This window comes from Girardinichthys multiradiatus, chromosome 3 (assembly GCF_021462225.1).
Source record: "Girardinichthys multiradiatus isolate DD_20200921_A chromosome 3, DD_fGirMul_XY1, whole genome shotgun sequence".
Taxonomy (NCBI): domain Eukaryota; kingdom Metazoa; phylum Chordata; class Actinopteri; order Cyprinodontiformes; family Goodeidae; genus Girardinichthys; species Girardinichthys multiradiatus.
The window spans coordinates 13,996,992-14,017,256 of NC_061796.1; the positions used below are offsets into that span (position 1 = coordinate 13,996,992).

At 41.1% G+C, this 20,265-nt stretch overlaps 2 protein-coding genes across 7 annotated transcripts in view; both read left to right on the top strand.

Annotated features, from left to right (window-relative positions):
* Nucleotides 1-12,997, top strand: part of si:dkey-33i11.1 (hemicentin-2) — a 34,080-nt gene extending 21,083 nt beyond the window's left edge. For 3 of the 5 annotated variants that reach the window (XM_047358862.1, XM_047358855.1, XM_047358836.1), the window contains exons 12-19: nucleotides 5,973-6,122; nucleotides 6,285-6,419; nucleotides 7,708-7,789; nucleotides 7,901-7,949; nucleotides 8,164-8,250; nucleotides 8,331-8,464; nucleotides 9,269-9,393; nucleotides 12,280-12,997. In XM_047358862.1, coding sequence (XP_047214818.1) covers nucleotides 5,973-6,122; nucleotides 6,285-6,419; nucleotides 7,708-7,789; nucleotides 7,901-7,949; nucleotides 8,164-8,250; nucleotides 8,331-8,464; nucleotides 9,269-9,371 — 740 coding nt within the window. In that variant the 3' untranslated portion in view covers nucleotides 9,372-9,393; nucleotides 12,280-12,997. Of the gene's footprint in view, nucleotides 1-5,972; nucleotides 6,123-6,284; nucleotides 6,420-7,707; nucleotides 7,790-7,900; nucleotides 7,950-8,163; nucleotides 8,277-8,330; nucleotides 8,465-9,268; nucleotides 9,394-12,279 lie in introns of those variants that run through there. The other 2 variants (XM_047358842.1, XM_047358848.1) reach the window with 2 other exon arrangements.
* A 1,692-nt stretch (nucleotides 12,998-14,689) lies between these two features.
* The window catches only part of LOC124865302 (B-cell receptor CD22-like), a 7,805-nt gene continuing 2,229 nt past the window's right edge, over nucleotides 14,690-20,265 (top strand). For both annotated transcript variants that reach the window (XM_047360283.1, XM_047360284.1), the window contains exons 1-6: nucleotides 14,690-14,840; nucleotides 14,921-15,247; nucleotides 15,337-15,561; nucleotides 17,781-18,059; nucleotides 18,897-19,187; nucleotides 19,259-19,337. In XM_047360283.1, the coding sequence (XP_047216239.1) occupies nucleotides 14,801-14,840; nucleotides 14,921-15,247; nucleotides 15,337-15,561; nucleotides 17,781-18,059; nucleotides 18,897-19,187; nucleotides 19,259-19,337 (1,241 nt within the window). In that variant the 5' untranslated portion in view covers nucleotides 14,690-14,800. The remainder of the gene's footprint in view (nucleotides 14,841-14,920; nucleotides 15,248-15,336; nucleotides 15,562-17,780; nucleotides 18,060-18,896; nucleotides 19,188-19,258; nucleotides 19,338-20,265) is intronic.

Consider the following 20,265-nt stretch of genomic DNA (forward strand, 5'->3'; position numbering starts at 1 on the left):
GAGCATGAGACATCATTCTCACACATGGATTGGCCACCACAGAGTCCAGACCTTAAGCCCATTGAGAATCTTTGGGATGTGCTGGAGAAGGCTTTGCGCAGCGGTCAGACTCTGTCATCATCAATGCAAGATCTTGGTGAAAAATTAATGCAACATTGGGTGGAAATAAATCTTGTGATATTGCAGACGCTTATCAAAACAATGCCACAGCAAATGTGTGCCGTTGTCAGGATCTGGAGTTTTGTGTGTGTGTGCTTTTTCTTTTGTTACTATGTTCACTTCTCAGATGGTGCTGGAGTTCTCAGGTGTGCTGGGTGACAGGTGCGACTGATCTGCTGATTGCTTGGAGGTGTACTTAAGCAAGAGGCTGCCAGCACTTCAGCGCCAGAGTATTTTCCTTCAGTGGTTGTTTTACCTGAAACTTCGGATAACTCTTGTTGATGCCTGACTTTGCTCTCAGCATTGTTTTGCTGTTTTGGATTTTCGACTTCTGGAGAAAGGTCTCCTATTTTTGTGGATTAAGATCCAAGATTCCTGCTTACTTCGTCTGGACAACAACCAGCTGGCAGCTTCCTGTTTCACCGTCATCTGAACCTTGGCATAAGCGTAATCTGTTCACCCTCCAATGCAAGTACCTCCATACTGAACTCCTCATCATCCCTCAACCCCCCCTGGCGGTTAGATTACTCCAACATATTGGCGATCTACCAGTTCCTGCACATTTCCCATTTACCTTTGTTTGACAAAATAAATTTTATTCATAATCCTGTTACTTCTTCTGACTGTTTCATCTGCATGTTGGTCAGAACTATCTCAAGCATGACAGAACACTCTGGCCACCAAGACCCTGCAGAAGCACTTAGAAGAACTCTTTCAGAACATGCAGTCCAAATTCAATCTGAGGGTTCATCTCTTCGTTCCCTTGCAGAGCAGCAACAACAAACTAACCAACAATTAGAACAAATAGCTTCCCTGCTACAGCACTCCCTAAGTACTCAGTCCTCCTTGAGCGTTGATGGCGCTACTGCATCTCCGGTGTCTCAGCAGCTTCCACACTCTTGTGATGTCATTTCCCTTAACCCTGAAACGTTTTCTGGAGAGGTGGGTAATAATAGAGTTTTTTTGCTCCAGTGTACTCGTGTTTAACTGCTCTCCACACTCCTTCCCACATGATGATGTTAAGATTTCTTACATTTCATTGGATTATTAACAGGCAGGGCTTTGCAGTGGGCAGAGGCCCGGTACTCTGAGTGTAGCAATTTTGGTTGCACTTTTGATGAGTTTGTGCAAACGTTTTCCCCTGAGGTACATAAGACCGATACAGGTCGCCAGTTGTGGTCACTAAAACAACAAAATAGACCACTTACAGAGTTTTCAATAGAGTTTCGTACCTTAGCAGCCACTTCCGGTTGGAATAGAAATGCTTTGAAAGCAGCAGTTTTTCATGCTTTGGATGAGCCTATATAGGATGAGTTAGCTCTTATTGACGAGCCTCTCACACTTAATGAGACAATTTCTTGAGCTACAAGGGTGGACAATAGAATGAGAGAAAGGAGAAGGACTAGAGTTGAAAGATTTGTGTACAAATCACAGTCATTTACTAGTTCACCACCCAATGCCAAGCCCCCACCTCAACCATTAGCTCCTGAATCTGAGCCCATGCTGGTGGGACATACACGCCTGACCCCAGAAGAGAGACAGAGACGCAGACAAACTAAGCAGTGTTTTTAATGTGGTTCTCCAGATCATTTTGTTGCCGCCTGTCCAGTCTGCCCTGGGCAGCCAAAAGACAGGGTCCGTCAATTATGAAGGGGGGATTGGCAGACCACTCCCTTCCTTGCAAAGCCCCCAGACTTAGCCTACCAGCTACTGTCATTTTTAACCAACAGACTTTGAACTTATCTGCCTTGGTGGATTCAGGTTGTGAACAGAACCTAATAGACTCTGAGCTGGTTAACAAGGCCGGAATCGAGTAGAAACTCTCTCATCTCCATGTTCTGTTTTAGCTTTAGATGTTAAAAAATTACAACAGATAACTCAGCGCACCAAGCCCGTAGAACTCGTGTTGTCAGGTAACCACAGGGAAAGGATTTCTTTTTTCATATTTCCTGTTTCTCAGACCTCCTTAGTTTTAGGCTTCCCTTGGTTACTCAAGCATAATCCTCACTTAAATTGGTCCGAGCATCGCATTGAATCATGGTCTCTTCCAGCTGTCATTCCACTTGTCTCCAGTCAGCTTTTTTCCCAAGTTTCCCTGAGTCTAATGGTGAGGAGGATGAGACACTAGACTTGTTCCACGTTCCCTCTGAGTACCATGACCTACGACAAGTTTTCAGTAAGACGAACGCCCTCTCTTTACCTCCTCACAGATCCTATGACTGCGCTATTGACCTACTTCCAGGTGCCCCTCTACCTTCAAGCAGGCTCTATAATATCTCCTGACAGAACACAAATCTATGGAGAGTTATATCAATGAGCACTTTCAGCAGGTATCATTCGGCCCTCTTCTTCACCTCTTGGAGCGGGGTTTTTCTTTGTAGGGAAAAAGGATGGATCTTTGCATCCTTGGATAGACTTTAGGGGTTTAAATCAGATTACTGTAAAAAAAACAAGTATCCTCTTCCTCTTATCACTTCAGCTTTCGAACCAGTACATGATGCTACAGCTTTTACTAAGTTAGACTTAAGAAATGCTTACCATCTCGTTAGAATCTGCCAGGGGGATGAGTGGAAAACAGCCTTCAAAACACCCCTTGCTCATTTTGAATACCTGGTTATGCCTTTTGGTCTGTGCAATGCCCCTGCTGTATTCCAGGCCCTAGTAAATGATGTCCTCAGAGACTTTCTAAAGATTTTTGTGTTTGTGTACCTGGACGACATTTTGATCTGTTCTAAAGACATCGTAAGGAGCATCGCCGGCATGTCCGCCAAGTCCGTCAGCACCTTTTGGAGAATCATCTATTTGTGAAGGCCGAGAAGTGTGAGTTCCACCAATTCTCAGTTACGTTTTTGGGCTACATCTTAGAGGGTGGACAGGCATGCTCGGACCTGGAGAAGATAAAGGCGGTATTGGAATGGCCTTAACCAGATTCCTGTAAAGCATTGCAGCGGTTCTTAGGGTTTGCGAACTTTTATAGGCGCTTCATCAAGGACTATAGTCAGACAGCCGCCCCCTTACCGCATTAACCTCCTCAAAGATTATATTCCCCTGGATGCCGGAGACTGACAGAGCTTTCCGGGAATTAAAAAGAAGTTTTCTCAAGCCCCCATCTTAGTTCACCCAGATTCTACTAAACAGTTTATCTTGGAGGTTGATGCTTCAGACATTGGGGTCGGGGGAGTGCTGTCTCAGAATTCAGAAGATGGAAGACTACATCCCTGTGCTTTTTTTTCCCGCAGACTAAGTGACGCTGAGAGAAATTATGATGTGGGTGACAGAGAACTATTGGCTATCAAACTAGCCTTAGAAGAATGGCGGCACTGGCTTGAGGGTGCTGCGCATCCCATTCAGGTTTGGACAGATCATAAGAACTTGGCCTACCTTCAGTCAGCCAAAAGATTGAATCCACGTCAGTCCCCAGTCTATGCGATCCAATGGATCGTGGACTCCCGTCGGCGGGGTCGCGGTTGGCAGTACCTCATCGATTGGAAGGGTTACGGTCCAGAGGACTGCACCTGGGTGCCCCAGTCATTCATCTGTGACCCTTCGCTTATTGCTTAGTGCTTCCCTTCCTGCCATTTCCTCGGGGTCTCCAGGCGGCCATTGAGGCGGGATGATGTCAAGATCTGGAGTTTTGTGTGTGTGTGCGGTTTTTCTTTTGTTACTATGTTCACTTCTCAGATGGTGCTGGAGTTCTCAGGTGTGCTGGGTGACAGGTGCGACTGATCTGCTGATTGCTTGGAGATGTACTTAAGCAGGAGCCTGCCAGCACTTCAGCACCAGAGTGTTTGCCTTTAGTGGTTGTTTTACCTGAAACTTCGGATAACTCTTGTTGATGCCTGACTTCGCTCTCAGCATTGTTTTGCTGTTTTGGATTTTCGACTTCTGGAGAAAGGTCTCCTATTTTTGTGGATTAAGATCCAAGATTCCTGTTTACTTCATGTGGACAACAACCAGCTGGCAGCTTCCTGTTTCACCATCATCTGAACCTTGGCATAAGCGTAACCTGTTCACCCTCCAACGCAAGTACCTCCATACTGAACTCCTCATCATCCCTCAACCCCCCCTGTGGTTAGATTACTCCAACATATTGGCGATTTACCAGTTCCTGCACATTTCCCATTTACCTTTGTTTGAGAAAATAAATCTTATTCATAATCCTGTTACTTCTTCTGAGTGTTTCATCTGCATGTGGGTCAGAACTATCTCGAGCATAATGACAGCCGTAATCAAAGCTAAAGGTAGTCCAACGAAATATTAGAGTGTGTGACCTTTTTTTTTGGCCAGGCAGTGTATTACCACATACATAAGAAGTCCTGTTAAAATTTACCACACAACATGTTGAAGACACAGTAGACAGAAGAATTTGCTCTAATCTGGTTATGGTAAGGCTCCTTGGCGCTCAGCGACTTTTTGGTTCAGTAATTCATGGGGCATACGGTAGGACTTGTAAGGTGGCTGTCTGTAAAACCTCTCTGGGACAAACAGTTTTCTCAGTAAGAGGGTCAACATGTGGAACACCTTACCCATTACAAAAATTGTTATCTCACTGGTGTCAGGATCTGCCATTTTGGACTTGTTTTAATTTTGTGTTTTATGTTAGAGTTTATATTTATATAGGTTCCTTAGGTCTGTTTCCCATTGATTTAGCTTTCCCCCATGCCCCTGGTTAGTTCTTCCTAGAGTTACTATTACGTTAGCTTATGTTCTTTTCCCTGCTCCTCCAAGTTTAGTTTAGTGTTTAGTTTCCCCTGTCTCTGCGTTTCCTAGCTCCAGTCACCATAGCAACCTCCATTACCTCAGTTCCCTTCTCCTGGCCAGCACACCTGTAAGATTACCTACTCCTCTCGTTCCCATTGTTTCATCATTCACCCTCCTGCATATAAGCTCACTGGTTTCATTTGTTCTCCGTCGCCTCATTCATCCTGCCAGTTACCTGCCAGATTCCTGATGCACTTGTCTAGCTCCTGCGTTTTTCCTGAGTCCCCGTCTACCTAGTTCCTGTTCAGCTGCTGTAAATTCAGTGCATCTTGTTACCCTGTTTTCCTGTACTCCTAGTCTTGACTCCTGCACTGCTCAATCTACAAATAAATATGACTCACAATCTTACCTCACGACTCCCAAGTATCTCCCTGCAAGCTGGTCTGACCCAAACCACACTTCATGACAACTGGGATCATTTTAGATTAAACTGAAGAAGAAGATGAAGACTTAGGTAGGCATCGCTACTTAGCCAGTGCTAAAAATGTTAAAACCTAACCCTTTTCAAATAACAAAAAAAATTGAAATCAGACCAAAACTGATATTTTGAGCATACGCAAAGCTATGTGTGACAAAAAAATAAACACTTAACATCAACCTGAATACACCTTCCACTCTATGAAATATGGTGATGCTTTTCTTCAGTAAGAACAGTCGTCAGATGTGCTAAGATGGCAGAGACATACCAGATTTTTATTGTTAATTATTGTGAAAGCCATCTATCATTTTCCTTTCTATTCACAATTGTGGGCTACTTTGTGTTCGTTTCACATAACATACATTGCTATTTGTAGTTGTAACAGCACAAAATGTGGCAAAGTTCAAGGGTTGTGAATACATTTGCAAGACACTTTACCAGCTACTGTCTTGGAAAAACTCTCTGTGGATCTTTGCTCCTCTCCGCTAATGGGTGTTGTCTTTGTGCTGTCTTTGATTTTAAACAGTGACAGGACTAAGATTATTACAACTCTATATAAGACTTCAGCCTGTTATTTTTATGAAAACATTATCTAGTCTAATGTTAATCTTCTTCTCTTATATGCTCTGTCCAGATCCCCCGAAAAACACCTCAATTTTGGCACGTCCTTCCAGCGTGGTGGACGCGGGCCAACCCCTGACCCTGACCTGCAGTAGTCAGGCCTACCCAGCTGTGGATAACTTCACCTGGCACAGACTCACTCTGGATGGAGGAACTGTACAATGTTAGCATTGTATTAAAATGATCTAATTATCAATAGTTTCTTTTGTTTATGGTAAATCTTTGCATCTTTAAAGTCGGCTTAGTGATTTTTCTCCTGCTTATTGCATTCATTTGTATTAAAGTAAAACTGTTAAGCTGATCTTTTTTTCTGTTCTTCATAAAGCAGCATGGGCCACCAAGTCTGGTCCTGTCTTCACCTTCTCAGAGGTTAGTCCTGGCGAGAGTGGCCAGTATTACTGTGAGGCCAAGAACCGAATCGGAGCCCACAGCTCTCCTGTCCTCACCGTTAGAGTCAGAGGTACAAATAATTTATCCTCTTTGGATGTCGCCAATTTCTTTAAACTGTTGTGGCTTGCATAGCAGAGGCACAAGCAAACTAAACCGCTGCTTGGGGCCCCAAACCATCAGGGGCCTCCCATAAATGCTTGAATTTTAACATAGATCATACACTTTTTTTGTTTTTTTATGTTTGTTTTTTTATTTAATTTTTTTGTTTGTTTTTTAGGAACACTAATGCATTTAATTTGATGGTTTCAGCATACACAAATTAAAATATTTTAAATTGTTTAAAATTTCTGCGATGGACTGGCGACCTGTCCAGGATGTACCCTGCCTTTCGCCCATAGACTGCTGGAGATAGGCACCAGCTCCCCCGTGACCCACTATGGAATAAGCGGTAGAAAATGACTGAATGACTGACTGTTTAAAATTTCAGTTTAAGATTGGAAGGAATTGGCAAGTTTCCTTTGTAAAAGTGCAAACAATAATCTTTAATGTGTGATGGTTGTGTTAACATAGCTACAATCTGATGCTACATGTTTAATCTTGCCTTTGTGTTTGGGTTTAATTTATTTTTATTTTAGTTATTTAACTAAACTTGACCTACACTCTCAGATTCAACCAAATATCTACTGAAACTCTGTTAATAATTGTGATGTTCTTAACAGCCCCAATTTAACTTCTGCCTAAGGCCCCATATGACCTTGGGCCAGCCCTGCTCTATTTGGTTTTCATCCTGAAATTTCTCATCATGCTAGGATGAGGTGTCACGGATTACTGCAGTGAAACCCACCTGCTGCAAATTTACAGCCATGTTTCTGATTATCTCAGATGCTGAAGAAGAAGAAAAAACTTGAGTATCTGAGTATTTGTCAGTGTTTATACCACAGAAGATTTTCAGATATGGTTTCTGTTTGTCTGCTTCTATGAGCAATGAAGCCTCGCTGTCACCATTGCAGTGGTCGGTCCGGCGTCTGGCTTTCATTGTCTCATGTTTTCTGTTTTTCTATGATTTACTGTGAGTCATGTAAACCACTCTCACTATAAGGAGAGGAGGTGATGAGGTGCTGCGGAAAACTGCTATTTGAGTCTAGACAGCTGAAGAAATGGAGCTTTGGAAAGAAGAAGTGGAAATACATGACCCAGGTCCAGACAGGCGCTCTCGGATGTCCATCTTTAGCTCTTTAATCACTTTCTGTTTCTATTTTTATGCCTTCTGTTAATTTTTAGCCTGCTGAACCTCTGCTTTTGTATTGGACAACTTCATGTTTCTGTCATGCTGATAACCTTTACAATGCCAATGGCAGGTCGTTTAAAGGTGATCGCGTTGGCTTCAGCAGTGGGCGTGTCTGCTGGTCTCATCACGCTGACGGTGGCCGTCATGATCAGGTGACTGGAAATACTTATTCCTCTGCAGCAGCTGTTTCTCCTTTTTATTTATTAGGTTTTGGTCTATTTTCTTCATTTATCCTGCCTCTAACGGTGTCTTTGCCTTCACAGTAAGAACATGCACAGAGTAGACATGGAGACCATAGAGGATGTAAATAAGGTACAGCTGTCTTTGTTATTGTTTTTATCAGTCTAAGAATAACTCAGCATTTTCTGTTTTGCTAAAGCTGACACCAAGAGAAAACAGGGCTTTGAAGAATGATCCAGTGTACCACAATAAAGTCTGGAATTAGTTCCTATGATCTGTGATCCAATTTATCTAGTTTATTCTCTGTGGTTTGTGTCTTTGCGCTTTTGTTTGTGTTTGACCCCAGCGCCCACCTGTGACACCTGAGGCCATCTGCCATGAGTCAGCAGAACAAACCCACCCGGTTAGAAAGGGCAAAATGTCCGACATCCCGGTGAGCTGCTCTTGACGTCTTCTGAGGTAGGTGGACAAATGGAAAAGAGGAGGAATTTGATGTTTTTCATGTGGGCACAGGAGGAGCCAGATGATTTAAGTGACACCTCCCATCCCTCCATCGTTCCTCTGATGGATGCTCCACCAATCAAAGGGGTTTCAGGCCGCTGCTCCGCCTCCAACTTGGTCTCTGTGCACTACTCCCAAATGTCCAGGTAGACATTTACTGTTAGAAAGCATCCTGCTCCAATCCTTTTTTGTATCTAAGAGGGTTTTGTTATAATGGCTTCTACTATTATTAAAACCCCTTGAAAAGACGTGTACAAAAGCCTTAAAATCAATGGATGTTTCTTGTGGACTCCAGGTTGACTGCAGTTCCCTTGGGTCTTCTTCAAGCCTTGTTTGTCATAGTTCCAAATTTCTTAAATGTTTTAAATTTAGCTCTGACAGTAGACAGGAGGAGGTATAAGCAAATAGCTATTGTGTTGTTGCCATTTACTGATTTAAGATCAATACATCTGCCCTACTCGAACAGCATGATTTCATGTTTTTCTCATTTGTGTGTTATTTCACACTTACATCCCAAGTGAAACAAAAAGCCATGAATTGTTAAACAAGTTCTATTAAACCTTGAGCCTTTAAGTTTTTCAAGAAATGTATTACATTCTTTAAAATCTTGCATACTCAACTTAAAAAAAGTCACGCATGCATTTATTTTGTAGAAAATGTTGGGAGTACCATTAATTCTGACACCAGTTAGTTTGTGATAAATAACAAGAAAAATAATTTTTCTCCATTATATGAACTTATTCACATCAAAGGTTGGAGTTTGTTAAATCTGAGAACGTGCTATTGCAATGTGAAATAATTTGACATTAAGGTATTTTATGCATCTTTGTCAGAAGTGCCAATAACTGTAGAGGGTGCTGTATATAACATTGTGTTGCATCTGGAAGTTCTCGTTGATGTGAACTTACCTTTTTGGTCGACCTCATGAATTTCCTGTGACGTCCCTGTAGTCCAGATCAGGTCCAGGTGCACAACATGCCTCTGAGAGGAGAGAGCAAAGCAAGGGATTCTTCCAGAGTTGTTTACACTTTCCTGCCCCAGCCTCAGCACTAGCCAGGAGGAAACACGTCATCAGGTACGACTCCACACAGTGCAGTGATAGGAAGAGCTACGCGTTCTTCTACCTGCGACATTATTGTTTATTAATTTCAGATGTTTTTGTCAAAACTGTACACATACAGAAGAAGTGGCAACATTTATGTATCAATGGAACACATTTCCTGAATAAGCAAAGTATCACACTGACTCCACATGCATGCCTTCGGCCCATAGTGCCTCTTGGCTGTAGATGGCGTTGAGCCAAGTTTTAACCGGTTCTTTAAAAGAAGATTGGTTTCAGCAGCACTAGAAAATGGTAGACAGTATTTATGAACACTGGTGATATTAAAAGACAGACAGCGCTTAAGAAATGATTCAGAAAAGCCATTTATAGATTTAGCAAACGGTGATTGTAACTGCAGCTCTATGTGATGCAATAACCAAATGCATCCAGTGCTAATCCAATTGTTTATTAATGCTGAAACGCAGTGTTTTTACTATTTTGTCTTGATCCAGAACAGAACAAACATCGGAGTTTTAAATATTATCATTCTGATTGGTTGTTGGTCCCCATAAGCCCACTTTCTGGCTACTAACGAAATCAGTTCTTCACTCTGGTTCAGATCCAGTTACTATTAAGAGTTCACCACTGTTCCTCCTTTGGTCCACTTTTCATAAATGCTGATCACAGTAGTACAGGAACACTCCACGTGAGATGCATTTTAAGACAGAGGCTCTGGCCCCAGTCGTCATCTCAATTTGTCCTGCATCAAACTCTCTCAAACACTTTAATTACAAAATGTTCACATGCTGCCTAATACAGTGGCTTATAAAAGTGTTCATACCCCTTGAACTTTTCCACATATTGTCGCATTACAGCCACAAACACAAATATATATTTTTTGGAATTTTATGTGAAGGACCAACACAAAGTGCACTGCACAAATGTGGTCTTTATGGAAGAGTGGCAAGAAGAAAGCCATTGTTAAAAGAAAACCATAAGAAGTCTTGTTTGCAGTGTGCCAGAAGCCATGTTGTGGACACAGCAAACATGTGGAAGAAGGTACTTTGGTCAGACGAGACCAAAATTGAACTTTTTAGCCAAAAGGCAAAACACTACGTGTGGCGGAGAACTAACACTGCACATCTGAACACACCATCCCCATTGTCTAATATGGTGGTGGCAGCATCATGCTCTGGGGCTGCTTCTCTTCAGCAGGGACAGGGAAGGTGGTCAGAGTTGATGGGAAATGGATGGAGCCAAATACAGGGCAATCATGGAAGAAAACCTGTTGGAGTCTGCAAAAGACTTGAGACTGGGGCGGAGGTTCACCTTCCAGCAGGACAACGACCCTAAACATAAAGCCAGGGCTAAAATGGTTTAGTCAAAGTCCAGGCCTGAAAACTGCTGTTCACAAATGCTTTCTGTCTAATCTGACTGAGCTTTAGCTGATTTGCAATGAAGAATGGGTAAAAATTTCAGTCAGTAGATGTGAAAGCTGGTAGAGACATATCCTAAAAGACTTGCAGCTGTAATTGCAGCAAAAGGTAGTTCCACAAAGTATTGACTCAGGGGGGCTGAATACCTATGCACAATGCCCTTTTCAGTTTTTATTTGTAAAATAAAAAAATAAATCATGCATCCTTTTCTTTCCACTTCACAATTAAGAGTCAGCCTAACCCAAATAATTGTTTCTGATTCTGAATCTGGCTCCCCTGCACGGCCTAGATGGTTGGCTATCTTGAACTTCTCCTGGAAGTTATGTAAACATGACGCTCTGCTCCCTCTGCCCCCTCCCTTCCCCAAGGACATCTGTGGACCTGCTCAGAACTTTGTTCTGATGAACCTTCCATCGTATCATCAAGGACAATGGCCTCTGTGACAGTGCTTCACGGACTTACTTTGCACACACTCACATGTACACACGCACATGCTCAAGATAGACATATGCACCCCTTCACACTGCCTTCATTGGATCCCCTGCATGATGTTGTTTCGTATATGTGTTGCCTCTATGTGCTCGGTTTTTTTGTTTTTGTTTTGCAATCTCAAACTATCCTGCTAAGGACAAAGTGTGAAATATGATTTTTTTTTTCCTCTTCTTACCTAATGTGGTCTCTTTTCTCATCTACCAAAATGTGTGATTTCATTACTTTTCATAGATTTTCAGATTTCTCAGAAGGATTACCAGCAAAAGCCAAATATTATTACTATTTGAAAATTTGGACTGTTTTTACACCAATGACCAGAGAATTTTAGATTTCTTAAAAGAATTGTATTACAACCCCTGTATATCATACCAGTGACAGCCAAACATTACTAGTATTTGAAAAGTTTGGACTAAAACTGTTTTATACCAGTGACCCAGCTTATTTGAATGATGGGACCACAGCTGCCTCATACCAGTGACCTCAAGGATTAATATTATCAGTTTTCTTCTAGCACAGGATGAATTCCTTACCACTGAAGACTTAATGAGCGAATTACCTCTATTAGAAAGATTGGATTAGAACCAGCTCTTACCAGTAAACCCCCAAGGATTATTAATGTCATTTGATTTGATTTGTTTTTCTGTGTTTGATTTTCTGTATCATTGTTATGTTTTTCCTCATGTACAGCGCTTTGAGTGCCTTGTTGCTGAAAAGCGCTATATAAATAAACTTGACTTGACAATTGTATGCTACTTTGTGTTGGTCTTTCACATAAAATTCCAATAAAATATATTTATGTTTGTGTTGTAATGTGACAATATGTGGAAAAGTTCAAGGGGTATGAATACTTTTACAAGCCACTGTATATCCCACCCACTAACAGGTACCACGATAAAGAGAAAATCAATGTTATTCACTTTATCTGCCATGTTATAACTAATCAGTGTTTATTCTCCTGATATTCTGTTGTTCTATTGTCTTTGTCTGACAGAACAACACGTAGAGTAAACCGGTCTCATGTGATTTGCTTTCATCACCTGGTGGCGCAAAGACTTTCCTGTTTCTGTCCGAAACTCCAGTAAATGATGACACCCATCCTGTTCAGACAGAGCGTACCGGACGTCTCTGTAACCCCAGCTCCTGAGCTGTGCTGCATGTCTTCTCTCTTTTCCTTAATGCATCCCGGAGTAGCATGCTGTCCAGTGAAGTGAAAACGCTTTAAAGGACTTAAAGGGTGAAACACTAATATAAAGAAGCACCTTAGGCTGTCTTACTTGCTATGCACTGCATAAGCCAATAAATTTATGTTATTGTTTTTTGAATTATTTTCTCCACCGACATTTTGCCACACAATTTATACATTATCCTTCACATCCTCTAATAACTTAGATTGCTGAATGTTGAGCGTAACTGCTTATGATAAAACTGACAGTCTGATATTAGGAATATTAGTGGAGAAAACATCAAGAACAAAGTTGAATATTCATCAGTCCGTAGAATACATTTTGGTATTGTAATAGGTTTGATCTGATTGGTTACTCTGCATCTGTCTTGTCGAGATAATTTTAACATAGTGCCAAGCAACAGCTATACTAAGGAAAAGTAAAAATAGTTTTTGCTGCTCTTCTCACCTTGGATAGTTTATTTTCTAGTTTACTACTGATTGTCATTTATAATTTGGCTATGTATAATAAACATATGGTATACTGGAAGAGTCCATCTAATCTGCTCATTGCTTGAATTACTGGTTGTGACTGTGAATTGTACTTTTTTTACAACACATTTGAGAAATTCCTCCGTGACGCTGATTGGTTCAAAAAGATGTTGCCACACCGAGTGAACGTTCAGTGTGTTCATCTTGCAATACAGACACAATATTACAAATGTGAGGAAATTAAACCTGGCAGCTGCATTTCAGGCATTTTGCAAAGATGCTCTCTGGTTGGTCAGAAAGGCGGTGGTTAGAGATGGAAATGAAAAGCAATCAAATGATTATTGAACATGTTTTATTTCTGTTTTTTTCTAAATTTGTCTCGACCTGAATATCTTTCTCATTTCCACATGAAATTTAAAATCACAAAAGAAGTTAGAGGATATTAGCTCAAAAAATGTTAAATATTAATTAATTAATTTTAAAAAAGTAATAATGCAGAGATTTAGCTGCAATGTTTTAGGATGTAATGTAGACTAAGACCAGGCATCAGTGTAAAAATACTGTATGCATTAATTTATGAAAATATAAACAGTATTCTCACATTTAATGAGTAGGGTTTTTTTCATATTTTGCTGGGATTGGCCAAAGAGCCAAGAAACTCAGGTTATTTGCTGAAATGGGGATGTTGAATAAAACAAGAGACTGGATAAAAATGGGAAATTCAATAAAATGGGGATATTGAATATGACATAAAACTATGAACAAATACTATACCATAAACTGTCAATCAGATATAATATTTTTTAACATGTGTTAGGATTTTGCACTGTTGAAATCCTACACCACATGAACCTACACAAATGAACATCACATAAAGGTTAAAACTAAATAATTATTTACAGTTAAACACAATAAACAAAGTTATATACAGTGGAAAAAGCAGCCCACTGTAAAACCTCAAACATCAAATTTATTTGATTAAAGCTAATTTTAAACAGGGTTTAGGAATCGAAATAGGATTATAATTTCTGTGTGGATCAGTGTCTCCCCCTAGTGGACATAGACTTGATATGGCTGGCATTTGTCAGACAGGAGGTCAAAAGCTTGTGGAAGGGAGACATGGGAGTTTTTATCTACATTAAAACACACACAGAAAACAGTGACTTACAGGAATGACTTTATTAACACACAACCTTTACTTTTCTAGCAGTTACCTTTCAAAATGAGAGTTGTCCCATCTTAAATTTTATGAGCAGATGATTTTGGTGTTCTTTTTATCCCTGATCCAATCCATCATAAAACCTATAAAATATGTTTAGGTTTCAAGTAGTAAAATCCTGTTGAAACCCCACTCTACAGATACTACAGTGGGCAGCTGTGGTCTGTCAGCAGATTAGTGTCTTTTTCCCTTCTAAAAATATGTTCAGTAGCCGCAGTCCTGTTACACTTATGTTACATGAACATTTCCACTGAGAGATTTTCTAAGTAAAGCTGACTATGAAAACTACTTAACCATCCATGCTTGGGGTACTTTGCATAACTGCAGCTTTATGCTGTTGGATTCTGAACATTCTGTACTCTTGCTCAACGCTGTGTTTTAGTTGAATCAACCCTGTTTCTTCACACCTGAACTTAGCATGTCACTTGTCATTCAGTTTTACAATAAGAAGGTTTTTACCCAAAATGTATTTATCATTCAGAAGGTGTCACAATATAATAAAAGGAAACAGGGGAAGAGGATGTTTCACTTCTGCTTTTCACTGACCAAAAATATACCCAAGCAATAGACAGAGTTAGTCATTTATCCTGTCCTTGTACTGTACCCTACAGTTTCATGATTTACCGGTTGATTTAAACTATGGGAAGGTGGATTCTCATTATTCTGGGATTAATTCCAGGTAAGATCCTTTTTGGACTATTTTGACAATGAGACGACTGTAACAATTTATTTATTGTTTAAAACATTTTTTACCAAAAGGGGTCTGGAGTGGAAGCTGGAATGTGACCTACGAAAACCAGTGTGCTTTTAAAGGGACATCAGTAAATGTAAAGTGCAAGTATTACTATCCTTTTGGACGTTTTCTTACCTGGATCGGCTGGTCTAAAGTATCTGATGGGGGGAGTCTGATTCCCCTCTCAGATCTCCCTTCACCACCAAACCATTTTACATATACTGGCAACAACGGTGACTGCAGCCTGAGGGTCAAAAACGTTCAGTCCTCGGATCAAGGAGCTTATTATTTCCGTTTTTCAACAACCCTTGGGAGTTGGACAAGTAACAAACCTGCTTTATTGTCTGTGAAAGGTAATAAGCCAAGAGTATATAAACATAAATTTCCAACAAATTAGTAAGATTTTCGCTGTGACTCGCGTGTTTCTCTGCAATGGTGACAGAATTGACCGCAGTGGTGCAGCCGTACACCGCCAGAGAGGGGGAGACTGTCATGTTGACCTGCAGGTCAGGCTGTCCTGAACCTACAGACATCGTCTGGTTCAAAGAACGACAGCGTGTTTGGACTTCAGTGTTCCAGGCCAGACGAGAGGACGCTGGGAGCTACTACTGTGCCATCCTGGGACAGGAGACAGTCCGGTCTGCCTCTGTTGCTCTGAGTGTTCACTGTGAGTACAGGTCCTTCTCAAAAAATTAGCATATTGTGATAAAGTTCATTATTTTCCATAATGTCATGATGAAAATGTAACATTCATATATTTTAGATTCATTGCACACTAACTGAAATATTTCAGGTCTTTTATTGTCTTAATACGGATGATTTTGGCATACAGCTCATGAAAACCCAAAATTCCTATCTCACAAAATTAGCATATCATTAAAAGGGTCTCTAAACGAGCTATGAACCTAATCATCTGAATCAACGAGTTAACTCTAAACACCTGCAAAAGATTCCTGAGGCCTTTAAAACTCCCAGCCTGGTTCATCACTCAAAACCCCAATCATGGGTAAGACTGCCGACCTGACTGCTGTCCAGAAGGCCACTATTGACACCCTCAAGCAAGAGGGTGAGACACAGAAAGAAATTTCTGAACGAATAGGCTGTTCCCAGAGTGCTGTATCAAGGCACCTCAGTGGGAAGTCTGTGGGAAGGAAAAAGTGTGGCAGAAAACGCTGCACAACGAGAAGAGGTGACCGGAGCCTGAGGAAGATTATGGAGAAGGGCCGATTCCAGACCTTGGGGGACCTGCGGAAGCAGTGGACTGAGTCTGGAGTAGAAACATCCAGAGCCACCGTGCACAGGCGTGTGCAGGAAATGGGCTACAGGTGCCACATTCCCCAGACCTGGGCTACAGAGAAGCAGCACTGGACTGTTGCTCAGTGGTCCAAAGTACTTTTTTCGGATGAAAGCAAATTCTGCATGTCATTCGGAAATCAAGGTGCCAGAGTCTGGAGGAAGACTGGGGAGAAGGAAATGCCAAAATGCCAGAAGTCCAGTGTCAAGTACCCACAGTCAGTGATGGTCTGGGGTGCCGTGTCAGCTGCTGGTGTTGGTCCACTGTGTTTTATCAAGGGCAGGGTCAATGCAGCTAGCTATCAGGAGATTTTGGAGCACTTCATGCTTCCATCTGCTGAAAAGCTTTATGGAGATGAAGATTTCATTTTTCAGCACGACCTGGCACCTGCTCACAGTGCCAAAACCACTGGTAAATGGTTTACTGACCATGGTATCACTGTGCTCAATTGGCCTGCCAACTCTCCTGACCTGAACCCCATAGAGAATCTGTGGGATATTGTGAAGAGAACGTTGAGAGACTCAAGACCCAACACTCTGGATGAGCTAAAGGCCGCTATCGAAGCATCCTGGGCCTCCATAAGACCTCAGCAGTGCCACAGGCTGATTGCCTCCATGCCACGCCGCATTGAAGCAGTCATTTCTGCCAAAGGATTCCCGACCAAGTATTGAGTGCATAACTGTACATGATTATTTGAAGGTTGACGTTTTTTGTATTAAAAACACTTTTCTTTTATTGGTCGGATAAAATATGCTAATTTTGTGAGATAGGAATTTTGGGTTTTCATGAGCTGTATGCCACAATCATCCGTATTAAGACAATAAAAGACCTGAAATATTTCAGTTAGTGTGCAATGAATCTAAAATATATGAATGTCAAATTTTCATCATGACATTATGGAAAATAATGAACTTTATCACAATATGCTAATTTTTTGAGAAGGACCTGTATATGAGGGACAGAAACTAATCAACATGTAAACTTATAGGCACAACTTGCAGATTCAGCTCCCTTTTACCAGACTATAATCCACAATATAGTGTCTGTCCTGGTTATTTCTGCTCTTTCTGTGAAAAGAAATGTTACAGTGCTTCAGTGAGAATCTACGTACAATGGAAATAGTCATAAACATAAAGAAAATCAGTAAATGAGAAAGTATTTCTAAAACTTTTGACTGGTAGTGCACTCACTATATACATTCAGAGCAATAATATAAACGTTTAAAGCAACCAAAACTGTGACAAACAAGCTTATCTTGCCACCAAGCACAGTGGACAGGATGTTATGGGAGGTTAGAAATTATCCCAAGGTCCCTGTTGGAGAACTGCAGCATTTTTCAGAAGGAGATTATCCCACAACAAGAAAAACGTGAAAATATTCTAATGTTTTTTACTCTTTTTTTACCAGTGGGGGCAATAAAAACAGAGGAAGTTGTAAACAGAAGATGTAATCTGCAAGTATTGGTGGATTTTTTTCTTTTTTTCCCTTCTTTGTCTTTTTATACGGTAGATAAAGGAAATCTTTAAACATGTCTTTCTGATGTCTGTTCACCCTGCACTTGAGACTAAACTTCCTATTCCTCTGTAAACCAGATGCTCCCACAGATGTAAAGCTGTCAGTGAGTCCATCTGGAGACATTGTCAGAGGAAGCATGGTGACTTTGACCTGCAGCAGCGAGGCCAACCCTCCTGTGGCACAAAGTGGATACCATCTGTACAAGGACGGAGAGTATGTTAGTTCAGGGCAGAGCCATGTCACCTTGGACATCCAGCCCAGACACAGGGGACAGTATCACTGCCAGGCATGGAACAACATTAGCTGGAGAGGCAGTGACCGGATCAACTCATCAGAGATAAACCTCGATGTCCAGTGTGAGTAGAAAGACATGGATAACGGGAGTGGTTTGAGAGGCTATGTCTTTCTAGGGAGGCCCCGATAAGGACTATTTGGCCCATATTAGTCTTCTGATTTCTGAACTCACTCATCATCGACATTCATAACGCTGCAACATCCATTTCTCTTGACCTTAACTGATACTTTCTCCCAACGGGAGTTTCAGCAGGACAGCCATTTGTTTGTAACAATATATCTGACTCAACACATATACCTAACGTCTTCAACAAGCTGACATCTGGCTCTTGCAGACCTTATTTTCATGCAAAGCACTTTCCAAAGTGAAACATTAGCGTGTTTAATCTCATTGATAATTAAACTGGAACATTTGGTTTCAGTTTATCATGTGCAGTTTATAATGTGCAGAAAAACGTCACTGTCCTATTTTATGAACGTAGCCATTTGCTTTGAATGTCTTAGTCTCTGTAGCTCTCTTCCTCACAGATTAGTGCAGTAGCAGAGCAGGTTGCATGACACAGAAAGAGGGGCTGCTGCATGCAAAACAGTCTCTCTTTCACTGTAATCCCACTTAGAGTGTGCACAGGCTATGATACTATTCTGCAAGCCATTCAGGCAAAAACATGCTCTGATTGTGAAAGTTTTCCTGGTCAAAATGCATCTGTCTTAAAATTACAGACAATAAACCAGCAACAGGTATCAGGAGTTGAATTTAGTGAGCGAGCCCGATATTGGGCATTGTATGTCATACTTGGAATCCCTTTAGAGCATTCCTAGGTTTTACATATCAATGTAAAATGATTTAAAGAGATATAGCATTTTTGAATGATTGTTAACATATACATTTTTCTCTTCAGATTACCCGATGAATGTTTCAGTTTCAGTGAATCCAGAGCACATTGTTGAGGGTGGCAGGGTCAATCTAACCTGTAGCAGCGAGGCTAACCCGGCAGCAGACAGCTACACGTGGTATAAAAGGACAGAAACAATTGGCTCCAACACTTTGATCCATGTGGGCCCAGGACAGGTGCTGTCCCTTCCCTCCATGGAGTCGTCCCACGGCGGTCTCTATGTCTGCAACGTAAGGAACAGTCTTGGAGAGGGCAACTCAACTGAGGTGGTCTTGGCCGTGGAAGCGTCGCAGCAAGGTTTGTGGCACTTAACTGCTATTAACTCTTTAACTTTATTCTCATCTAATATGACTTTATTTGCTCCCCAGGAACCCAGTCCCTTTCTGTCTTAGTTGGAATTGGACTATTTCTTGTTGTGATGTTAATCGCAGCGTTGCTTTTGTTTCGGTGAGTCATCAAACAATTTGGCCATCTAACTCCCGAGTCATGCAGTTGTTACTGCTGGCCAATTTTCATTTTGTATGACTTCATTGTCTGGAAGTCTCTTTTTCTGCTTGGAACATTACCTTGTGACAGATTTCAACACAGAGCATAACTGTGAACGTGTACTATATATACATCATTTGAATTCCCATTTTGTCAACCAGTATTTAGTCACAACAGGAAAAGAGCAACATAGAGGTCATTTAAAGTGCCTTTCAAAAGTATTGCATCTTTTCATATTTGGTGATGTAACAACCACAGTATATTAATACAGTCTATTAGGATTGTATGCATTTAGTTTTATTTTATTGTGAGTCTCAGAGGTAAAGAGCAACGAGAATCATGAAGACCGAAGAACACACCAGTATAAAGCATGTTAATTTAAAGCTGGGTTAACCTTTAAACATCTCACACGGCTCTGCTCAGCCTATCGTATGAAAATGGAAAGAACATATCAAGAACATAGCAAGCAGCTTATATATCAGAGAAGATGCCAAGAAGTCAAAGGTAACTATGGAAGAGCTGCAGAGCCCCACAGGTCAGGTGAGAGAATCTGTTGACACAACAACTATTAAGTCATGCTCTCCACAAATCTGGCTTCTCTGGAAAAGTAGCAAGATTCTTAAATTGATCAAAGAAAGCCAAAAGATGTCCTGTTTGTAGATTGCCACAAACCATATAGGTGCACACATTAGTCTAAAGTTTAACATTTTGGCCCATACATGCAAAACACTGTGTGGTGGAAAATTAACACCTGGAACTCACCATTCATACTGGAAAAAAAAAGGTGGAGGCAGCATCATGCCTTGGGGGTGATTTTCTTCGGCAGGGGAAAAGGAGGCTGGTCAGAGTTGATGGCAAGAGGGATGAATGTGAAAACAGGGTAATCCAG